The sequence below is a fragment of the Stegodyphus dumicola genome, chromosome 1 (assembly GCF_044657685.1).
Source record: "Stegodyphus dumicola isolate Sdum_Otavi_A_Nest chromosome 1, ASM4465768v1".
In the NCBI taxonomy this organism is placed as follows: domain Eukaryota; kingdom Metazoa; phylum Arthropoda; class Arachnida; order Araneae; family Eresidae; genus Stegodyphus; species Stegodyphus dumicola.
This window is the reverse complement of record NC_140768.1, coordinates 184,358,500-184,379,277: the sequence shown is the minus strand read 5'-3', so window position 1 is coordinate 184,379,277 and position 20,778 is coordinate 184,358,500. Positions and strand designations below refer to the sequence as shown.

At 31.3% G+C, this 20,778-nt stretch overlaps 1 protein-coding gene across 1 annotated transcript in view; it reads left to right on the top strand.

The window, feature by feature from the left end:
- Window positions 1–2,575: 2,575 nt before the first annotated feature.
- LOC118188606 (uncharacterized) overlaps window positions 2,576–20,778 on the top strand; it is a 271,758-nt gene continuing 253,555 nt past the window's right edge. Inside the window, exon 1 of the mRNA XM_085823594.1 lies at window positions 2,576–2,818. Within this exon, the coding sequence (XP_085679720.1) occupies window positions 2,769–2,818 (50 nt within the window). The 5' untranslated portion in view covers window positions 2,576–2,768. The remainder of the gene's footprint in view (window positions 2,819–20,778) is intronic.

The following is a 20,778-nucleotide window of genomic DNA, read 5'->3' as shown; positions in this document are numbered from 1 at the left end:
AAGTTTTCATGTATGTAGAATTTATATATTTTGTATTGCATTTATGCCAATTTATATTTAAATGATAATTTTTAGAAATTCTTGCATCTTAACTCTAGTTAACAGAACATGTTTCTAACACCTTGGTAAAGTTTAATCTTCAGCCCGCAGCTCATTTTCCAACCTAGTTTCAGGCTGAATTATTTGTAAAATTAATTATTTGAAATTATTTATTAAAAAAGATGGTCGCTAAATTACGCTAATAATATTTCTTACTGTTGTAATTTATAATACAACGAGTTCATGTGATTTATAATATAATTCATTTATAATTTTTTCAGCAGTATTGAAGTTAATAGCAGATACTGATAATGTTATGCATTTAGATTACAATGATTTAGATTGCCATTGCCTTCTTCACTGATACTTTTATGCTACATTCCTAATATTTCATAATGGCATACAGATAAGTTTAACTGATTTACCAAATATATAAATCTCTAATTCAGCCCACTTTTGTTCTTATCTGTGCTGTATCTTCTATTTTCTTTAATATATTGTTCAGACTAATTTCAGAAGGTCTCAAGAAATTAACTCGTTTTCGGTGATTGATTCCTCGGTGCAAATTATATGCAACTTTTTCCAAAAGCATAGAGTTTATTTGGATATCAATAAATTAAGGATTATTTCTCCATCTAATTTTCTTAACATGTTTATTCCAGAATTTTCTTTTCACACTGTAGCGCTTAACTTTATAAGTTTTCTATAATCATTCAATTTCTCTAGCCATGGCAACTTTGCATACCTTCTTCTAAACATATAATTAAATAGTTATATTTTTAAGCAATGTATTTTAATTCCTGTTGACTATCAGTACATTATTCACTTGTTTCATAAGTGCAAATATTTATTTTATACGCAAATCTACGTAAAATAGCAATAAAACTTCAGTTATGCGGAGCTCCTGATCGATTGCTTGTTTTAGATTGAATGAAATTAAGCTTAATGTTACTGTTAATTAGTTTGTTATTAATTTAATTATACATTTCTAATTAATTATATGTTCAGATATTTCTAAGTATACTACTCAAACTTTTGCATCCCAATTTTTAATTTTTGGTTAAAAAATAAACTTTTATTTATTGAGAGGCCTGATTGATTATATTAATTTGCAGTATTGTTTATATAATTCCTTTCTTCTAGATAAATTTTAGAAAAAACTTCTTAGCATAATAATTTAAATTTATTTACAATTTATACGTCAGTGTTCCAAATGCATAATAATGTTGTTATAATAGATTTCATGCTAAGCTTTTTTTTAATTTAACTAAATTTAATTTCTGCAAACATTTACATGATTACTTTAATTAACAAAAAATATTTTAGCACACTTTAACACACTTTGATATGGAATAATTTTTTGCACGCTAGTGAACCCTATTAAATTTTCCAGTCTAGTTCAGACATCTTGACTATTATTGATGTAATTTATTGAAAATGGTATGCTTTAGGGTGGTATGCTTTATAATTATTTCATTTATGATATTATTATAATAAATAAAAGATGTTTGTAATGCTAATATGTATGTTTACCAATACCTTTTATTTTCTTTGTTAGCTCTCGCATTTATTACTGTTATTCAAGTAATTAGTCTGCTGTTTCCTCTTGGCAACAATTGGCTTCGAAAAGTTAAATTGTAACCTTGTAGGCAGCAGGGGGAAGAAATTCTGATTGGCGCAGTTGGACTATAGCACGGCCCGGGAGCGATTTTCATTAGCGCAGTTGGAGTACACCAATAATTTAACTTTCGTTAATTATAATATCTGCCGAGTCTCTGTTCTTTGTTTGGCAATCGATTTCACCATCTTCTCAACAGTCGATTTAATAGAGTCTTTGTTTTTCACAGTCGTAGACGCCATCCTGTTTGACATGCAGTTTATAATAGCTACCATACCATCTTAAATTTTTTCAACTATCTCTTTTTCTCCCTCCATGGTGATCCTAACAATTTTCTTCGCTGCATGACTCTACCCATTAACTTTCCTAAAACTCATTGTTAATGAATTTACAAAACATTTACTTGAAAGACACAAAATTATTTGAAAATTCAGAATTGAATACTGAATAATAGCAACAAGCGTACTAACGCTCATGGATATTCGGCTTCATGGACATTTGTAGCATTATGTGTCAAAGGTAAAAAAAGAGCTTTGCCATGTAGTTCTGACTCATCGAACTCGAACCATATTCTGGACAAATGTTGTACGTCAAACAAATTTCGCGTCCGAACAGGACGTATACCAAGTTGGACGTATTTTAAGGCGGGCGTATACCGAGGTAACACAGTATTTTTATCATTTGCGAAAAAAAAAAAAAAAAAAAACTTTCGCTGGTAGACTTACACATGAACGATATTCCTCGAAACAATCTGGTCGCAATAACAACAACAGCATAAAAAATTGATAATGAACCCCCCGAAAGACGAAAAAAAGAGGAAGATAAAAAAAACGAAAAACGTCGCCAAAAATCGCCCATTCATCGCAGAGAGCGAAACTCAATCCCTCCCCATGGCTGGGAGAAGTGAAGTTCCGCCCAAGGATACAAGTGAGTAACGCGGTCTCACAGACGTGCCGTGCGCGGTCCTTCCATTCCATTTCCGGGTAAAGCTGAAGTACTCCCGCGAGTTAGCGCGAGATTTTGCATATTGTGTGAGAATAGAGTGCATGAACTATGGCAAGGTAAATCTCAGCAATAGTTCAAGATCTTCTATGTGGTAATAAGCAGCGGGATGGCACGTCCTGAGTGGCGAAGAAGGATGCCCGTCCTGCAGCTATCCTGGTGAGTGGACTACTTTTTTTTAGTTTTCCCTTTCGGATATGATCTGGAAAGGAATGTTCCCTCCTCTTCCCCTACGCAGAAGAGAGGCACGGGGGTTTGCTGCCCCTGACTGTCTGAATTAGCTTGGTAATTTTTAGATCCATACAATTTCAGTAATTTGCTAGAATGGGTAGAGAGTGTATTTATTTTCCATTTACATTTTATCATCATTTTAAAATAGTTCATTTCTCTAATTTCAAAGAAATGAAGTCTGCAATTTTTTATAATAAATTAATTTTAATGAAATTTAGCTAAAGCCATTCATGCGGCATGTTGCAAGACAGTGTGAAATGCCTGATAGTGAAGTTTAAGAATAATACGGTATTATTTCTGTAAAAAATTAGTTTATTTATTGAAAAATGTAATTTTTTTTAGTTTTCATAATAACTCATTTATTTTAAAGTAAAAAAAAAAAATGTGTTTCTATGAGAAAGTCACATATTCCTAATTATTATTGACTAATATATAAACTCGATAACTTTTATATGATTTTTTTATTTAAGAATTTTCATCTACTTTTAATGAATATTATTAAGTGGTGTTTATACAGAAACTGATTTTAAGCTAAAAAAATTATTTTTCCAGTAATATTTTTTTTTAAATTAAATTTTTTTGAAGAAATATTAAACAATCAGAATGCCTTTCTTCTCCTACAATTTTCAATATTTTTGCCCCAATTTTTTATTGTATTTATAAGAGTGTTCTGAATAACTTTATGGGTCGATTTTGCAATTAATGAATTAGTTTTTGAGAAAAAATAAAAAGCACATTTTTATGTAAAAACTTTGGAAAAAATATCACATTAATCACTTCTTCACTTCCAATAATTTTTCTTTTTACTATTTTGCAAACCCAACCTCGTTCCTATTAAGGATATAAATTTCAACAAAGAGCAAAAATATTAAATAAGTTAGTTCATATCTCCATAAGTTTTAGAACTTTAAGTAAAAGGATTTATTGAAAAACTGCAAACTGAGAAAACGCAGTTTATATTTTTGCTAGCAAAAACTGTATTTTCTGTATAATTAGATGGTAATGCTGCAAATGAATAGATGATTAATTTATATCCATATATTGAATGGTGATTTTATATTTCTGATTGTAAATTTTCCTGCAGCGTAACAATTTCAAGTGTAAATCAGGCTTAAAAATCATTAAATATATAGTTTTTGCTTCCCTTTGAGCAGTACTATAAAAATATTTCTGAATGTTTTTAAGTTTCACCTTTCCCATCAAAATTAAAGTCCAAATTTAAGGAAAAATGAAGTAATTATTTTATAATAAATGGTTCCGATTGTAAGTTTGTCTGGATATGTGTCTGTTTTATCAATGAATGCTTGTATTGTTTGCTTGTATTTTTAGTTTACTATTTATATCTATTAATGCACCAGATTTTATTTATAAGAAAAATCAATTTCGTATTTCGTATGTGAAAACAAATATTAAAACATGCGCTAACTTGTATTTCTTAAGACTGCGACATATAATTCGGAACACTAGAGTCGTGTTATTTTAATTTCCTTCAATTTCTTTGTAACTATATACAAGTATAAGAGTAAAAAAAACATGCTGTTTATGTCCACTACATAATCACTCACACATACTGTTATACATCCATAGGAATCTGCAGAAAATTTTCCGGGAGGGAGGTGACAAAGATTGATGACAAATAATTATATAAATTTTTTATTTAAGCATTTAATTTGGATCATTAAAATGCTTTGGTTTACTTGTTTATGGCAAAGCACTCGAGGGCTATCTGCCTAAGGGTAGGGATGCCTTCATGGAAGGCTTTCGAAGGGAAACTGGCTCGAATACATATTACACATGGGGAAAACCACAAAAACACCCATATGCCAGCAAGACCGTTCGCAGACCGACCTACCAGCGTTCAGCGGCTTTATCGCTCGTTCGCTTGTGGGCGATGGCTAAAGTATAGATTATAAAAAGCAGCATTATATCAATAGAAAAATACATGTACTATAACATGATCAATTTAAACATATGCTTTTTACTAGATTCTAGAGGGGGCAGTGCTGCATTTGGCCCTTTTCTTCATGATGTTATATTTACTTCTTGGAATATATCAGAAGTCCTGTGTCATAGTATAATGATAAAAAGACAGCGTAGAAATTGTCGAAGGCAGTTTTTAAAGCCTATAAATTTGATCTAATTGTTTATTATTAAAATATAAAATTTCTGGATATTCGAAAAAGATCTGATTAATTTTTTTCTCTTTTGTAGGCTAAAGATACATATTTAAAGGAATTTAACTCATATAACGTAATTTATTTCAAAAAAAATTATTCAGTTACGGTATTTTTATTCCTCTAAAACAAAATACAAATCACATTTTCCGGACAAAATTAAATAACGAAATTATTTTATACTTTCTTAAATTAGAGATAAAACGAATCCTACATTTTCTATGTCTCGAATCTTTTGAATCTTGAATCACTGGAATCCTTCGCCTAAGAATAACAATTTAATGGGGAAGAGGACATTTGTTTAATATTAGAAGTTTTTAATTAAAGCAATCGTTTAAATTTTTTATACTTTTCTTTAATCCTTTTAAATCGAAGCAAATACAAAGGGGGTGAAATAAGGTAAATACTAATTATAATTAGTGCTATTATAATTAGACATAATTGTCTAGAAGTTGAGTGTAGCACTTAGGACCGCTAGGAGGTGATATAGTTGATCTTGGTGAACTGCAGTTGTAACAATCGTTTTCTTTTTCTTCTTTTTTTTTTATGAATATCTTTTTTATGAATGTGTCAATATAACTAATATTTCAAAAATTTTGAATTAAATTATTTAAGGCGTTTTTAAGTTAGGATTTCAACGATTCGAATGATGAAGAAAGCATGAAGATTCAATTTTCGAATCTCGAATCCTATTTCTTAAGATTCATGGCATTCGAGGATTTGAATATCCGATTTCTGGTTTAAACATACTATATCCAACACAATCTCATTTCAAATCAAATGGAACAGAAATCAGTTTTATTTGCCTACGTTTTCTAACTATAATCATAATCTTAATTTCTTTTTATTCTACAAAAAATCGGAAAAAATCAGTTTCCATTTTCATAAAACAAAATGTATAATTGGTTTTTATTCAAAAGAAGAAAATAAGATGTTATTTTTCATTAATATAAAGCAGTAAAATTAATAAAATAATGTATGTTATTAAATTTTTTATCTTACATTGTATAATAAATTTATGTTTTTAATGATTAAATTAAATGATAGTAAGACTCGTAATAAAAATATGCAAATAAATTAACTATAAGTGCAGTTTTACTTAAACAAAATAGCAGTCGAGATTGCTGAAGCTTTACTGTATTTTATATCTTTATTATAAAACTATAGCATTAAAACAGATATGAGATAGGAAAAGAATTGAAAGCATCTATATATCCTATTGAATATTTATATATTTACAGGCTATTATAGTAGAACAATGCTAAGGTCCGGAAAATTAAGAATTTATGATGTGGGAGTACAGATTAAGATAGAAAGCATATTAAAAGTAATAAGATATTAGTTAGTACATTGAATATAATTAAACGTAATTAAATTCATCCTATTTATACGCAAGTTTACTCAATGCAAGATGAAAAACAATTATCCTTGGTTGTTTCTTCTTAGTTGTGTCTTCCCTTGGTTTCTCAAAATTTAACTCCTTTGAAGGACTTTAATACGTAAAATTGCAGCGCTATCAAGAATATTGTCAATAATGTTGGCAATGTGAATAGGATATTTAGATAATTATATAAATAAACATATAAATAATTGGCTATTGTAAATTTAAAAATTTATAGCATATATTGGTATAATCTGTAATTTCTGTAACTTTATATAATGAAACTGTATAAAATGAGCTTAATGAAGTAATTAATTAAAGTTTTCGTTATGCGCATACGTAGTACCTGTAGATAAAACCCAATTTTTTGTTTACCTCTATGTTATGTCGTTTATGTAATATGCTATCTTCCAAAAATTTAGCAGTTTTTCTTGTATTACAAAAAGAATTGCTAAGAATTTCAATTTAAGTTTATAGAAATGATAAATGATTAAATTAATAACACAACAGAAAAGTACTTGTTTTAAAAAAGGTTATATTTCAAGCAAAACATTTTTTGTGCTTTTATAATTTAATCTAACACTTTCCATATATTTTTACGCGTTACGTTTGCGAAATGGCTATAAATTATAATCTCGTTAAGCAGTTATAAAGCTAATACCAAATGCTGTTTTGCCCTAGATCGAACTAGTAGGACTAACAAATCTGTAACTTCTTCTCAATTATGATGAAAATTCTGGACAAAGTACATAGGATGTTTCGAACGTTCTAGAAACTGAGCTCTAGTTTAATTCCTAGAAATTGTAGGCAACGTTACCGGCCAGAGACACGTCTTGACATGTTGATGCAACTATTCCGTGTAATATTGTTTAGTCGGATTCAGTTGTTTGACTGACACATTCGTACTTTTGTAGCACTTTTTTTGCATCTACGGAGGATGAGAGGGGCAATCCTTTTCTTTGTGTAAAAAGAAGATGTAAAATCTTTAGAATCTGTTCAAGTGGGCGAGGAATATTCTGTTCCCATATTTAAAAAAACACCTTTTCAGGGTTTTCTATTTGAGATTTATTCATGCCATAACGAGAGCGACAGGTACTTACTGTCGCTCTGTTTTTACTTAGAAAGAGGTATACAAGATCTTTGAGGATGGTTTGCTTTTCGTTAGCATGAGTGTATTCAATTAAGTGGAGATTATGTTGAAAATCAGAAAAAATTATACCAAAATTTCTAAAACTTTAGAAACATCGAACGTAGTTTAAGAATAGGAACCGAGAAATTTGAAGTCAGTAAATTATATTTTAAATTTTTCCTTGAATTTTGATGTTAAAGATTTGAAAGTTTTTGCCATCTAATATAAAAATAATAATATTAGATAAAATATATATACATTTAATTTGAAAATAATGATAAATTATGTAGACAACGAATATTTATTCCTGTGATTTTTAATCTACAGCAGTCTTAAAAAATGTTAGATTTTATATTTCTAGAATCCTACCATTATGAGTACAGAATATGATTTAATAAAATTATTTTCTTTATTTTGAGAAGCTTTGTAATTGAATATTCATGTCTGGGATCAAATTTAAGGAAATAAATTGCGTAACTACCGTTTGAAATATATTATGTAAAAAAAAGATTATCTTAACTATTACCGTAAACTAATTCAGAAGTCAAACAACAAAAAGCAGCGTTATATTTTCAAATTTTCACAGGACTAGTTTCGATTGTTTTACCGAACCACCATCCTCAGCTCCAAAAGCGCAAATGAATTATGAGCTGAGGATGGCGGTTCGGTAAAACCATCGAAACTAGTCCTGTGAAAATTTGAAAATATAACGCTGATTTTATTTTTGTTGTTTGACTTCTGAATTAGTATTTGTTCGTCGTGTTATTGTGTCTTAATTATTACCTTAAAGTTAAAATCAAATTTTTATTAAACTGCAAAATCATTTTATGATGTGTATCTAAGAAAAGAAAGACTTAAAAAAAGATTTTTTTATCCATGGGAACATCCAAAAACAACACTTCTCCGAAAAGAGGCCGCGATGTAGACTTAAACCGACTTGAAAGAGGAGGGTAGAAGATAAGAAGGAAGTTGGATGGCATAATTAAGGCAAGGTTAGGGTAGTGGGTTGAAAACCGTAAGGGATGAAGGCTAGCTTGAAGGGATGTAGCAGGAAACCCGACGGTTTAACGTTAATGTTAAGCGAATCGGCCAAAAATTTACATTAGTTTTATTGGAGATACGAAGAGGGATTATTGAAATTTATTCAGACATATTTACATCTTAATAATTATTTTTGAAAAGTGGTTTCCTTTACAGTTTTGCATGAAAGTGCTGCAATATAGCGAACTCGTGAGTTTAATAGACTGAGTCAAAATCATATGTAATATTCAAACTATTTTTAAATTCCAGATCTTAAATCTAATGAAGACACGTTAGAAAATATGCTAACTGAGTTAGTATCTGTTAATATGTTGGTTGTAGTTAAATATCACCGGAAAGTTTTTTAATCTTATTTTATTTTAAATGTGAATAATTTGGAACACAAAGTCGTCACCTTGGAGCTATTATTTTTAAACTGAAATCCAAATTAATTATTTTTAATGTACGGCTTTTCAATGAATTATGCATTTTATTTTTAAAGTTTAAAACAGAACGAAATGTGCACTACCGTGTCATCTTTCTGCCCCAAAATCGGGCTTGCTTTTCCAGTTACAGTATCGGTTAAAGAAATATTTTAAGGCACTACACGGAAGGGAGAGATGCCTTTGTGGAAGACCTTTTAAGGGAAATGGCTCGTATTAACACGTTACACATGGCGAAAACCACGAAAATGCCCATGCAGCCAGCCCATTCGCGGGATTCGAACCTAGGACCGAACTACCAGTGTTTAGGGACGTTACCCCTCGGCCGCTGGTGAGCCTTAGCTGCATGCGTTATGAATGAATTTATTATTATTTCTTAGCTAAGACAAAGGCGAGTTTCCATTGGCTTATTCAAACTAGCTTGTCTCGACATAAAAATCTACACATTTGTTTAGAATGGACAAAAGCTCATGTGGGGAACTACGATAATGAAACTGTCGATAGGCTTGCTAAAGAAGCAGCACAGAATCACGAGATAACACAGACCTTGACGGTTTCACGCCCAGTATATAATCTAAAGCGTCACTTACTTCTCACAGCCATCTCCTTGTGGCAAAATGCATGGAGTTCGGAGGAAACTGGTCGCCGAGCATTTGCCCATGTCCGTAAAGTAGATTTAGACCGATTAATCATGCCACCACAGCTGATCTTCTACATTACGGGCCATGGGCCTTTTCCCTTATATTTCGAGAGACATGGACTCTCTTCCTCAGCACTCTGTAGTTGTGGACAACTGGGCAATCCAGAACACTATCTAATCAATTGTCCACTTACTACTGAATTCCATATTCCTTTTCCACCAACGGATAGGACTGCCTTTAGTCGTTTTTTGATTAAGCAACGGCATCAAGTCAAAAAGATAGTCCGTTTAATTGACAAACTGATGAATCTGGGACTTGATCTTTGTGCCTTATAATATCGACATATGATTCAACTTCTTCAACTGCTTGTATATATTATAACCCATCTACTTTTATCCTCTGAAGTCTTTGTAACCATTGTAATTTATTGTAATCCATCTGTTATAAGTCGCTGTGTATAGCAGCAGTCAAATATTTGTATATTCTCTCTCAGCATCTTTTTCTAAGTGCAACCAGGTAATATTGTCTATAACAGCTGTCCTTGAACCTATGGTACATTTAATACCAGGTGCTGTTTAGTATCTGTATATCTTGCATTTGCCTATTTACCGATGAATAATAATGTTATCTTTTGCATATGCACATTTATTATCAAGTGCTGTTAAATATCTGTATATATTGAATTTGCATATTTATCTGTTGCATATGTATTGTCCTAATAGTCTCTTTGTTGTCCATAGCAGCTATCAATGTACTTATGGTACATTTTTTACCAGGTGCTGTTAAATATCTGAATATATTAAATCTGCATATTTACCTATGAATAATAATGTTATTGTCTTTATTTTTATCTTTTGCCCATGTATTATCAAACATATAACTGTCTGTATTCCCTCATAATGCACTATGATAATATCTACATTGAACGTATTTTGCGTTTTTCACTGTATAATAGTATATAATATCTTGGCATATCTAGTTGGGCGTATTAATGGTACATTGTTTGCCAGTTGCTGTTAAACATCGGTATACCATATACTTGCATATTTGGCTATACATTATACTGTTACTGTCTTCTTTTCATCAATTGCCCATGTAATATCATACATTTAATTCTCTGTGTAATAATAACACTGAATGTATTGGGGTCGCTAGAGATTTTCATTGTATAATATATCCAACCATTATCGATTGTTTTAAATATATCCATTGTATTTATACCAACATTGAATGTATTTTGTGTTTTTCACGGTATAATATATGTTCATAATTTGTGGCATACTTAAGTCTATATTTCATCCTTTACAAATGTATAGTAACACATTTAACTGTCTGCATCAATTTATTTGCTGCATAAGGATCACAAGTGTCATGACAATTTTAAATGTATATTTGTGTTACCAACCCTGAGTGTATTTTATATTTCTATTGTATAGTATTGTATAGTATCTACTGTATCGTATCGTATTATGGTATTGTTTTGTATTGTATAGTATCTTATATCAGTTGGCTTTATACAGGTTAAATATGTTAATTTTTATTCATTATAATCGTTTAATTAGCTTTTGTATTGTATTGTATTGTAGTATTGTATAGTATTGTATGGTATCTTATATAAGTTATCTTTTATGCAGGTAACTGCATCAATTTATTTGCTGCATTAGGATCACTGGTATCATGACAATTTTAAATGTATTTTTGTGTCACCAAGACTGAATGTATTTTGTATTTTCATCACTAGTGTCATGACAATTTTAAATGTATTTTTGTGTCACCAACACTGAATGTATTTTGTATTTTCATTGTATAGTATTGTATAGCATCTACTGTATCGTATTATATTGTGATATTGTATCTACTGTATCGTATTGTATTGTGGTATTGTATAGTATTGTATAGTATCTTATATCAGTTGGCTTTTAGTACAGGTTAAATATGTTAATTTTTTTTTTGTATTGTATTGTATTGTAATATTGTATAGTATTGTATAGTATCTTATATTCGTTAACTTTTGTGCAGGCTAAATATGTTATTTTTATTCCTCATAATCGTATAATTAGCCTTATTGCATGTTTTTCCCACAATACCACGTGATGAAGTGTATTGTACCGCTATTGCATTCTGTTACATTGTATTCTTTTATTTTTATTTCTTTTGGTATATCCTCTATGTATTGCTGTAATCATTTACATTCATTATTTCACTATGTTCTCTATTTTTATGTTATATTGTCATTAAGTCTAATTCTACTGTCTATATTTTATTCATTGTATATTATTGGGCTGCCCAACATCAGACTGTACTTTAGCTTATGTATATTCTATATTTGTGTGTATTACACCTTTGTAAAATTTTTGCTTATTGTCCAAACTCGCCCTTTTTGGCCCTGCATGCATTTGTTATTTTATTTAATAAATGTGGGGCCTGGGCGGTTGTTGGGACTGTCTTTCGTGGGCATTTGGTCTGTTGGACTGCCCCCGGGTTGAATTTGGCTCTGGGTTTGGGCGCTCGGCGCGTGGCGTCTTGTGATTCCTCTTTAAGCTCTAGATATAGGTGGACGTGGTGCTATACCGATTAACCTTTTGGTAAAGGGACAGTGCCCACGTCCTCCGTTGCTTATCGCTTATAAGTTTATTTTAAAGTTCCATATGATAACGTATTAAATTCTAAAATTAAATAAAATATCTTATCTAAAAATTTAAAGCACTGCTAAAAATTAAATACATGTGCTTTTAAAGAACGTTTTCAACAGATGTTTATTTTTTTCTGAAAAAGCAAATTTCTTTAAAAAATTAGATTTGAAAGGAGGTATATAAAGTATAAATATCAAAATAAGCAAATATTAATCAGTAACTATAAAAATCAAAACTTTACAGAATACGTAGTTACGTTACGTTACGTATACATTGTTTCAGAATAAGTAGTGGAAGAAACTTAGCAAACTCATATTGTTAAGTTATGATGTTGAAAGTTTTTCTTTTGATGTGCTCAGTTTTTTGATATCGAAAGAATAAACGTGTGGAATAAAACTAATTCGGCAGTTTCTGGACATTCATTATTGGTATTTATTTTGAGGCATGAAAAATTTCGCTGTAAGCAGTGTTTTATTCAGCCGTATCCTCAATCCAATGCATCTCATCTTTTCAATGAAATCCTAATTCCAGCCAGAGCGCATCGAAGGTTCCAAGTGAGATGAGCTGCAGTACTTTTGTTATGCAAATGAACTGCAATAGGAACAGAAAATTATATCATTTATACAGTTTTATTTAACTGCTTATGAATTTGACTTTAAACGCTAGATAATACCTGAATGCTTCATTTTCTCTGGTAAAAACAGAATGGGGAAATTAGAGCAGCTGAGAAAATAATCCGCCATGTCAAAAATACGGTCCTATTAGGTATTTTAGGGGCTGTATCCATCTAGTTAAAATGACTTAGGTTAAAATGGCAAACGGATTAGAAGCCAAATAAGGATGTAATTTGATCTGAATATGAAGAATATTACTGATTATTTGACTTTGTGATTTATTTTTGCTAATTTACTGAACTTTTATGATTTCGTTTAATTTTTATGACCTTTTTTAAATGTATTATTAATTTCCTTATTTTAATTTAATTCTTATGATATTTTAATTTAGTATTTATTTATCATTAGTTGTTTTAATTGATTAACATTTTTATGCTTTCATATTTTATTTGATTTATTAATTGTTCATTATTTATTGTTTTGTCTAATGCTATTTTATACATTTATTTTTTATCCCTGACGGCTTTCCGTACAGCTGGATCATTTAGCCCACCAAAGGCAAGCGAAGAAAAGCACTGAACACTAGTAGCTGGACCCGGGCTCAAATCTTGGCGAACGGGCTGGCTGTATGGGAGTTCTCGTGGTTTTCCTCATATTTAACATAAATACGAGAATTTGCGTAATAATTCTTCCACGATAGTATCCCTCCCTTTAGACCGGTAGCTCACGAGTACTTTTCTATTATCTAAATAATATCCAAATTCATCAGCAATCCCACCAGCGACGAGCGGTAAAGTCGCTGAACACTGGTAGTTCGGTGTGAGATGCGAATCCCGTGAACGGGCTGGCTGCTTGGGCGTTTTCGTGTTTTGCCCTTGTGTAACGTATATACGATCCTGTTTCTCTTCAAAAGTCCTTCCATGAAGGCATCCCTGCCCTTTTTTCAGATAGCCTCAAGTGCTTTGCCTTAATCAAATAAAGTAAATTAAGTTCATCAGCATTTCTAATTTTAGAGATTAAGCCGTGGTTAGAACACGTTGAGAACGTTACGAACCATCGAGAAAAGATCTTCACTTAAATAAGCAAATGGAAATATTTGTAAAACAATAAAAATGCGGTAAAAAAAGCAATAACATTTTAAGCTGATTTATAAATTAAATATATTATCTTCTCAACATGGGGTGTCATTTAGAGGACTTGATCAGTGTGCTGGTTTTGCGAAAAGATAAATTGTATATATAATACTTGATAAATTTAAATGCGAAACAAAAGTAAACATACTTTAGCACGAAGAAGTGTTATTGTTTAGAAAGATTTTATAAACTGTAGTTCGAAATTTCATATGAATGCTGTACAAGAGAAGTAGGAATTTTTCAGTTTTTTTTCTATCAAACGACCAGTTAACCACTAGGAAGAAAGGAATTTTTCCGAAACAGAATGTATACTGAAATGAAATCGCTGAACTGTTTAGTGAAATAGTAATATGTTCAAACAAATATACAGAAAGCCTGATTCTTGGAATGGGTTTAATTTACAAGCTTTTGATGCAGAAAAGTTTCCTTCTGATTTTTTTGAAAATTTGTAAATAAGCTTAACAATAGACCTGCAAGTTATTTGAGTGGAAGGATCTGTATTTTTTCTGTTCGTAAGAAAAAAAAACTTGTGCATGAATTAATACCTTGTAAGGTTATCTCTTTATTTTTAACTAATAGTTAATTTTTAGTACTTTCCTATCACTTTCTTTTCACTCACGCTTTTCATGCCATTATGTAAATGAGATAGCGAGCAATTATTCAGACTGAGGTAGAAAGAACTGCTATTTAAGCAAGAGTTCCGGAAGTTAGTCTTAGAACGTGTCAGTCTATTGCAGGCCGCGCTGTGCCGTGATTATTAGCGATTTGATTTCTGTGGCGTTGAGTGCATCTGGCCATTTGGTTTGCGGTGTTTTTTTACACACCACAGCCTTTCCTGCGCGTTGAATTATTCTGTGATCCGCTATGCTAATCTACCACATCCGAATTTGTTAAACGTTACGTATTTCTGTTAAGTCAAAAGTGCTTGGCTTGTGTAAACCCAAGTTGGGTAATTGTTAATTTTTGTGTTCGAATAAAAAGGTCTTATACATTTTCTTCTGACTTTTGTTTTGTTTCACAAGGCTAGAAAACAATTCTCCAATAGTCTTTTTTTAAAGGCCAATTTTCAAATGCGTATAATGTTAGCTTCTATTAATTAATAAAATTTTAAAAAAATTGATATAAACAGCATACCCTTTGTGAGAATACACGATATACCACTGCACGAAGGACTGAAGAAATTTAAACTAAGCAATGCATATATCAGCTACATGTACCACTCATGCATAATAATCATATGCAGAATAGGAAAGCTTTCGTAACCAAAATACAGTTTTAGTTGTCAGGAAAAAAATTCCTACTTAATATAACTAAACATGTAATAGGGAGTTTCCCGTGAAAGCATAAAAAGGATTGATTGACCCACGCTTTTTTGTAGATAACTTCCGGCTTTCAGCGGAAGCAACAACGATCAAGTATCACGATTCCGTAAGAAGTTAGCAAGAGGACGACGACAATTAATGTCACATACGTAAAACTGTGACTCTTCAAACATATTTTTTTTCTTAATGTAAGCAGATTTATAATCACTTTTGCGACTAAGTTAGGGCTAAGTAATAATAGCTTTCTGGTTTATTTGGGTCCGTGGAGATTATCCCCATCTCTAAAAATTCTTAAATAATTCTGTGGATTTGTGAAGCATGGATGGCAAACAAAACGCATTAGAAATATTTTTGAGTAACTTATTCTGTAGATGACCAATAAGAACGAGTGTCTTGAGGATTTTAGAGAATAGTGTTATTTCAATTAAATGTCCTTTCGCACTTTATCCACTAAATGTCTCCTAAAGTGTATGCCTAGATGTATAAATTCATGCACAGTAGAAACCCGGATGACAAATATCCGAGATTTCGGTTATTTGAATTGGAGCAAACCGACCAGCGACCCATCGGTAAAATCGCTGAACGGTTTGACTGCTTAGGCGTTTTCATGGTTATCCCCATGTGTAAGTGTATTATCCCGTTTTCCTTAGAAGTTCCCTCACGAAGGCCCCCTCCCCTTAGGCAGATAGCCCTAGTGTGCTTTGTCATAATATAGCAAACCAAACCTAAGCCAAGGAAAACTGGGTTTCTTATCAGTTTATTTAAACGTTAAGTAAGTGTTCTATTGATTTAAATAAGATAAAAAGTGAATGAAATAGATATTTTTCCTGAAAATTAATTTATACCTGTAGTCTTTAAGCTATGTTAAGTGCAATCCTTAAGAGCTCCAAGCAAATCCTCTGGAAATTCCGCAAGTCAAAATAAAAATTCGAAAGAATTTTTGACCGCAAAACTATCTAAATTAATTAGTAAAGTAAAACTTTTTATATCTTCTTATAGTTATGTAAAATAATATAAAGTAAATCTGTTTTTATGAGTAAAATTACAATGAAATAATGATATTTTTCCTTTCTCGCATAACGTACTTGTACTATTTTAAGTGCCTTTTTTTAAATTTATTTTTCTGGTGATGTAAGGGGTGTCCTCCGTCTTGTTGTTTCAAGGTTGCTGTAAACATTTTAGAGTTTTAAGGGTTTTGAAAAGGGAAATTATAATATTAAGGGTTCCCCGAGTGAGCAAAATTTGAAAGTAAGTGATTTAGATGAAAATATATGTTTTGTACACAGTGTTGGAATCCATAGTGTTTGGCAAATACATAACATGTAAGCATTTACGGAAAAGTAACTGCATTTTATGCCAGTTAGAAAATAATGTTTAATTTAATTTTAGTTTAACAGAAACTGATTATGCGTTTTGTTTGAACAAATAAAAAAAATTTAATTTAATATTAGTGTATGAAAAATAAAAACAAAATACATAGTTTTGTTTTAAAACTTTTGCAAATAAAATTAAGTTCTAATGTTTTATTTCAATTCCAATAACACTGCATTTTGTGTTTAGACAAACAAAAAAATTTTATTGTTTAATTTGTATTGAATTAATTTATTGAATTTAATTAGTATGGGTTTCGCATTTTATATATTTTTTGTTAATTTGAATAAACCTTGTTGAAGCATGATAAATAAAAAATACAATTTCTTCACTTATGGTTGTAGTTAGTACACTTATTTTCTTATGGAAAAATGTCATTGCAGCTATATGGATTTTCCTAACGATTTGAATGGCTTGTAGTGCCATTTAATCTGAATATTTGGAGTTCTGGCATACCCTTAAAAATTAAAATTTTTCATTTATATAAAATATAGCTTTGAAATAAGAATATTGTTTTAAATTGTTAAGAAAATAGAAAATACCCTGTTTATACGTCTTTCAAGGAACCTTCAAAAAAGGATGTATAAAGAAGGAAAACGTAGTATTGTAAAAAAAAGAAAGCATAAAGAAGGAAGTTCAAAAAAGTAAAGTTGTAAAAAAAAAGGATGTTCAAAAAAGTATGTATACAGAAGAAAAACGTAAAAGGATGTATAAAGAAGAAAACTTTTAGAGTAAATATATGCTACGTAAATTTTAATTGTAAGTTTTAATGCTAATGATATGCCACTGTTATTAGACAAATATAGTTTTACCATCCTACTTTAAGTTTGTTTAAAATAGTATGCGTCTTTTAAAAACATTCAATTCTTTCATTTTTAACAATGTGTAAATTCAAATTGAAAAAAAAAAAAAAATAATGTAAAAACCAGAATGACCATAGCTTTACTTCAGTTTATGATGTAATTCTTTATAAGGAAAAAACATCTCTTATGTAAATTTGAGACTGTAGCAAAATAATAATCTAATTTAACTCTTGAATATTTTCCTGACTACTATTATGACAAATAAAAAACTCTTGATAATGGGATATAACAGTTTATTTCATCCTGAGAAGAAAGTGAGATTAGTTCTTCACTCGCTTCTTCATCTGTATTAAGTGTTCATCGGGAAATCTGTTTTCAGATGCGCTTAATTTCGACGTCAGTAGTTTGGCCTGATAATTTCGATTAGATTGTTAGAAATGAAATGGCCAGTTTTAAAGGACGATTGAAGAAAACGATGAATTGATAATCTGTGTCGTTGGCGAAGAATTCCTTGGACAAGTAACAGTTTAAATGCATGAAAAGAATAATAATCTGTCAGGGAAAGTATGGATCAGAAGAGAATGGATAATGAAACACGATATCGTTTCCCAAACTATTCATTTGTTTTATAGCTAATGCTTCCGCGCGCGGTCAGGTCATTAATCGTGAAAAAACAGATCTTCCTCTCTATTCACAGCTGCTGATATCTTAAGGCACAATTTGTCATACATTTGCCGCCTACGTCTACAATTTCGAGGTGCACGTATCGTTTCACCTCGTAAAAGGAATGAAAGTGGACAACAACAGAAAACCACCATACAATAAATACTCGTAATATATCTTTGGATGCAAAGATAGAATCCTTCATGAAGCGTCATTCGCCATTGCGAGAAATTGCACGATTGTTGTAGAATATCCATTTTTGACTTAAATCACAGTTAGTTACAGGAAACTTTCATGTCTATTTCTTCTGAAGAGAGAAAAGCACTTTTCCAAATACGTGTTCTATATTTGTAAGTGCCTTGAAACAGTTGAAACAGGAATATTTATTGTCTGAGCAATTTTTCGTACAGTGTATCGTGCATCTGGTTTTGTCACTTATGGCAAGATTGATAACCAGATGGTTTGTTTTGCAGCTTGAAAACTTCTGAGTGGAATTGTGTAAACCAGAGTCTCTCATTATTTATTCTTTCACCGAATGCTTTATTGATGATTTTTGCAGAAACTATTGGGGAATTCCTCAATTTGAATTCGTTAATGTATAGCAAACTTAACTAATTGGATTTTACGATTCGCTTGATGTCAATGATATGCTTGTTGAAAGAAACAAATAATACAGTTGCATAGTCATGCGAGACGTTGTCACATGACATAAAAATTTTGCATCAAGTCCAGCACTAGCTTCCTTCCATAACTATTGGAAGCCTGGTGTCATTCAGTGGCCATTTCATTTGTAACAAGCGAGTTTAAGCCTTTCAAACCCTCATCATATATAATAACAGTGTCGTCATTATTTGTACTCTGAATTATTTCTCCTGATTTCGGATTTTAAAACTTACTTCGATGAAGCAATTTTTAATTACTTCTAAATTTTACCCGAGTCCAAGCTAGAAATAAACATATTAAGAGTCAATTACGTTAAAATCTATGATGTGCCAAATTAAGTGTATGAATGAGCCATGGATAAAGAGACGTTTAACAGAAACTATGCGTCATACAAACGGAATGTTTAATTATTAATATTATTGAGTTTCTCAATTTGAATTCGTTAATGTATAGCAAACTTAACTAATTGGATTTCACGATTCGGTTGATGTCAATGATATGCTTGTTAAAAAGAAACAAATAATACAGTTGCATAGTCATGCGAGACGTTGTCACATGACATAAAAATTTTACGGGTTCGTGGATTTGGAGTGATTAACGACGACACTTGATGAAGTATCGAAACACAATTTATTTAGCCAGTATTACTCAGAACAGCTCCAGAAACACGTTTACAGTAGTCGAAAAACTCCGACAAACACGCTGAAGGAGCTGATTTCTTAGCTAAAGACGCCTTAAATTTACCTATTGATATCAACATTAGTATTCCAAAGAGCTATTGGAAGTCCTTTCATTATAAGAAGCTTTCAGCTAAGTGGAATGAGGAATATATTTCATCTTGTAATGCTGAGGTCACCAAAAAGTTCTTTCCTTCTATTTACCATAGACTGCATTTCGAGTCTTTCCTCTCTATAAATTTTAAAAAAGTTTCTCAGTTTTTATCTGGCCACGGTAAATTTGCAAGTTACCTGTTTCGTTTTAATCTAAGATCAAACAATTTATGTGAATGTTCAAAAAGAGTACGTCATGATGTGGAACATTTGATTTTTCTCATGCCCTACATTTGATGGCCGTAGATTATGCTTGCAGAACGATTTGAAAATGTTCGGAGTGACTTGGCTAGTGAACTTATTTGTTTTCGTGAAGTCCAGATTGCTGTTCTTTGCTTTTGTTCGTTTTATTTATGCATGTAACTTTTTATGTTTTAGTTAACTTACTTCCCTAAGAGTCTGTATGTTTTTAAATAAAATTAAAAAAAAAAAAAAAAAAAAACACGCTGAAACGATTAGCAACACAGCCTTTAGGCTATCAGGCTGTTATGGTGAAGACAGCTTCACGGCAAAGCACTAGAGTACAGCTCCTGACTCGGTCAGTCGCTGTCGAAGCTGAACGTATTCTCGAGACCCTACTCGCGATGCACTCGACGATACACTCGATAGCCGCAACCATGCACACTTTCGGTGCACCAACTCGCGATACAGTCGACGACCAACTTGACACTAGACTGACGATCATTTCGATAGACTAACGATACTCTCTTACTCGACGTACACGCAGGGTTTATATAGCTTTCGGTCTGCCTTCGCGAACACTCTGGGCCAAACCGGTAAGAATTCGTACCAGAACGTTCTCCATCCGTCTGTGGCATATCGCCAACTTTGTCGCCAAATGAGCGATTTAGCGCCAAGTATGGCAGCACTAAATCTGCTTTGCGGAGAAGCTATCTTATCGCGGCTGGGCATATCGTAACAATATGAATAGGAACGAATCGAGCACAGAGGCTATTTTATATAAATGCAAAAATCGTATAAAATGAAAAATATGTAAACTTTCCTTCAGTGTAATTTAAATAAAATATTATTTCAGATATTTAATATTTTTATTATTATTCTTTCTAT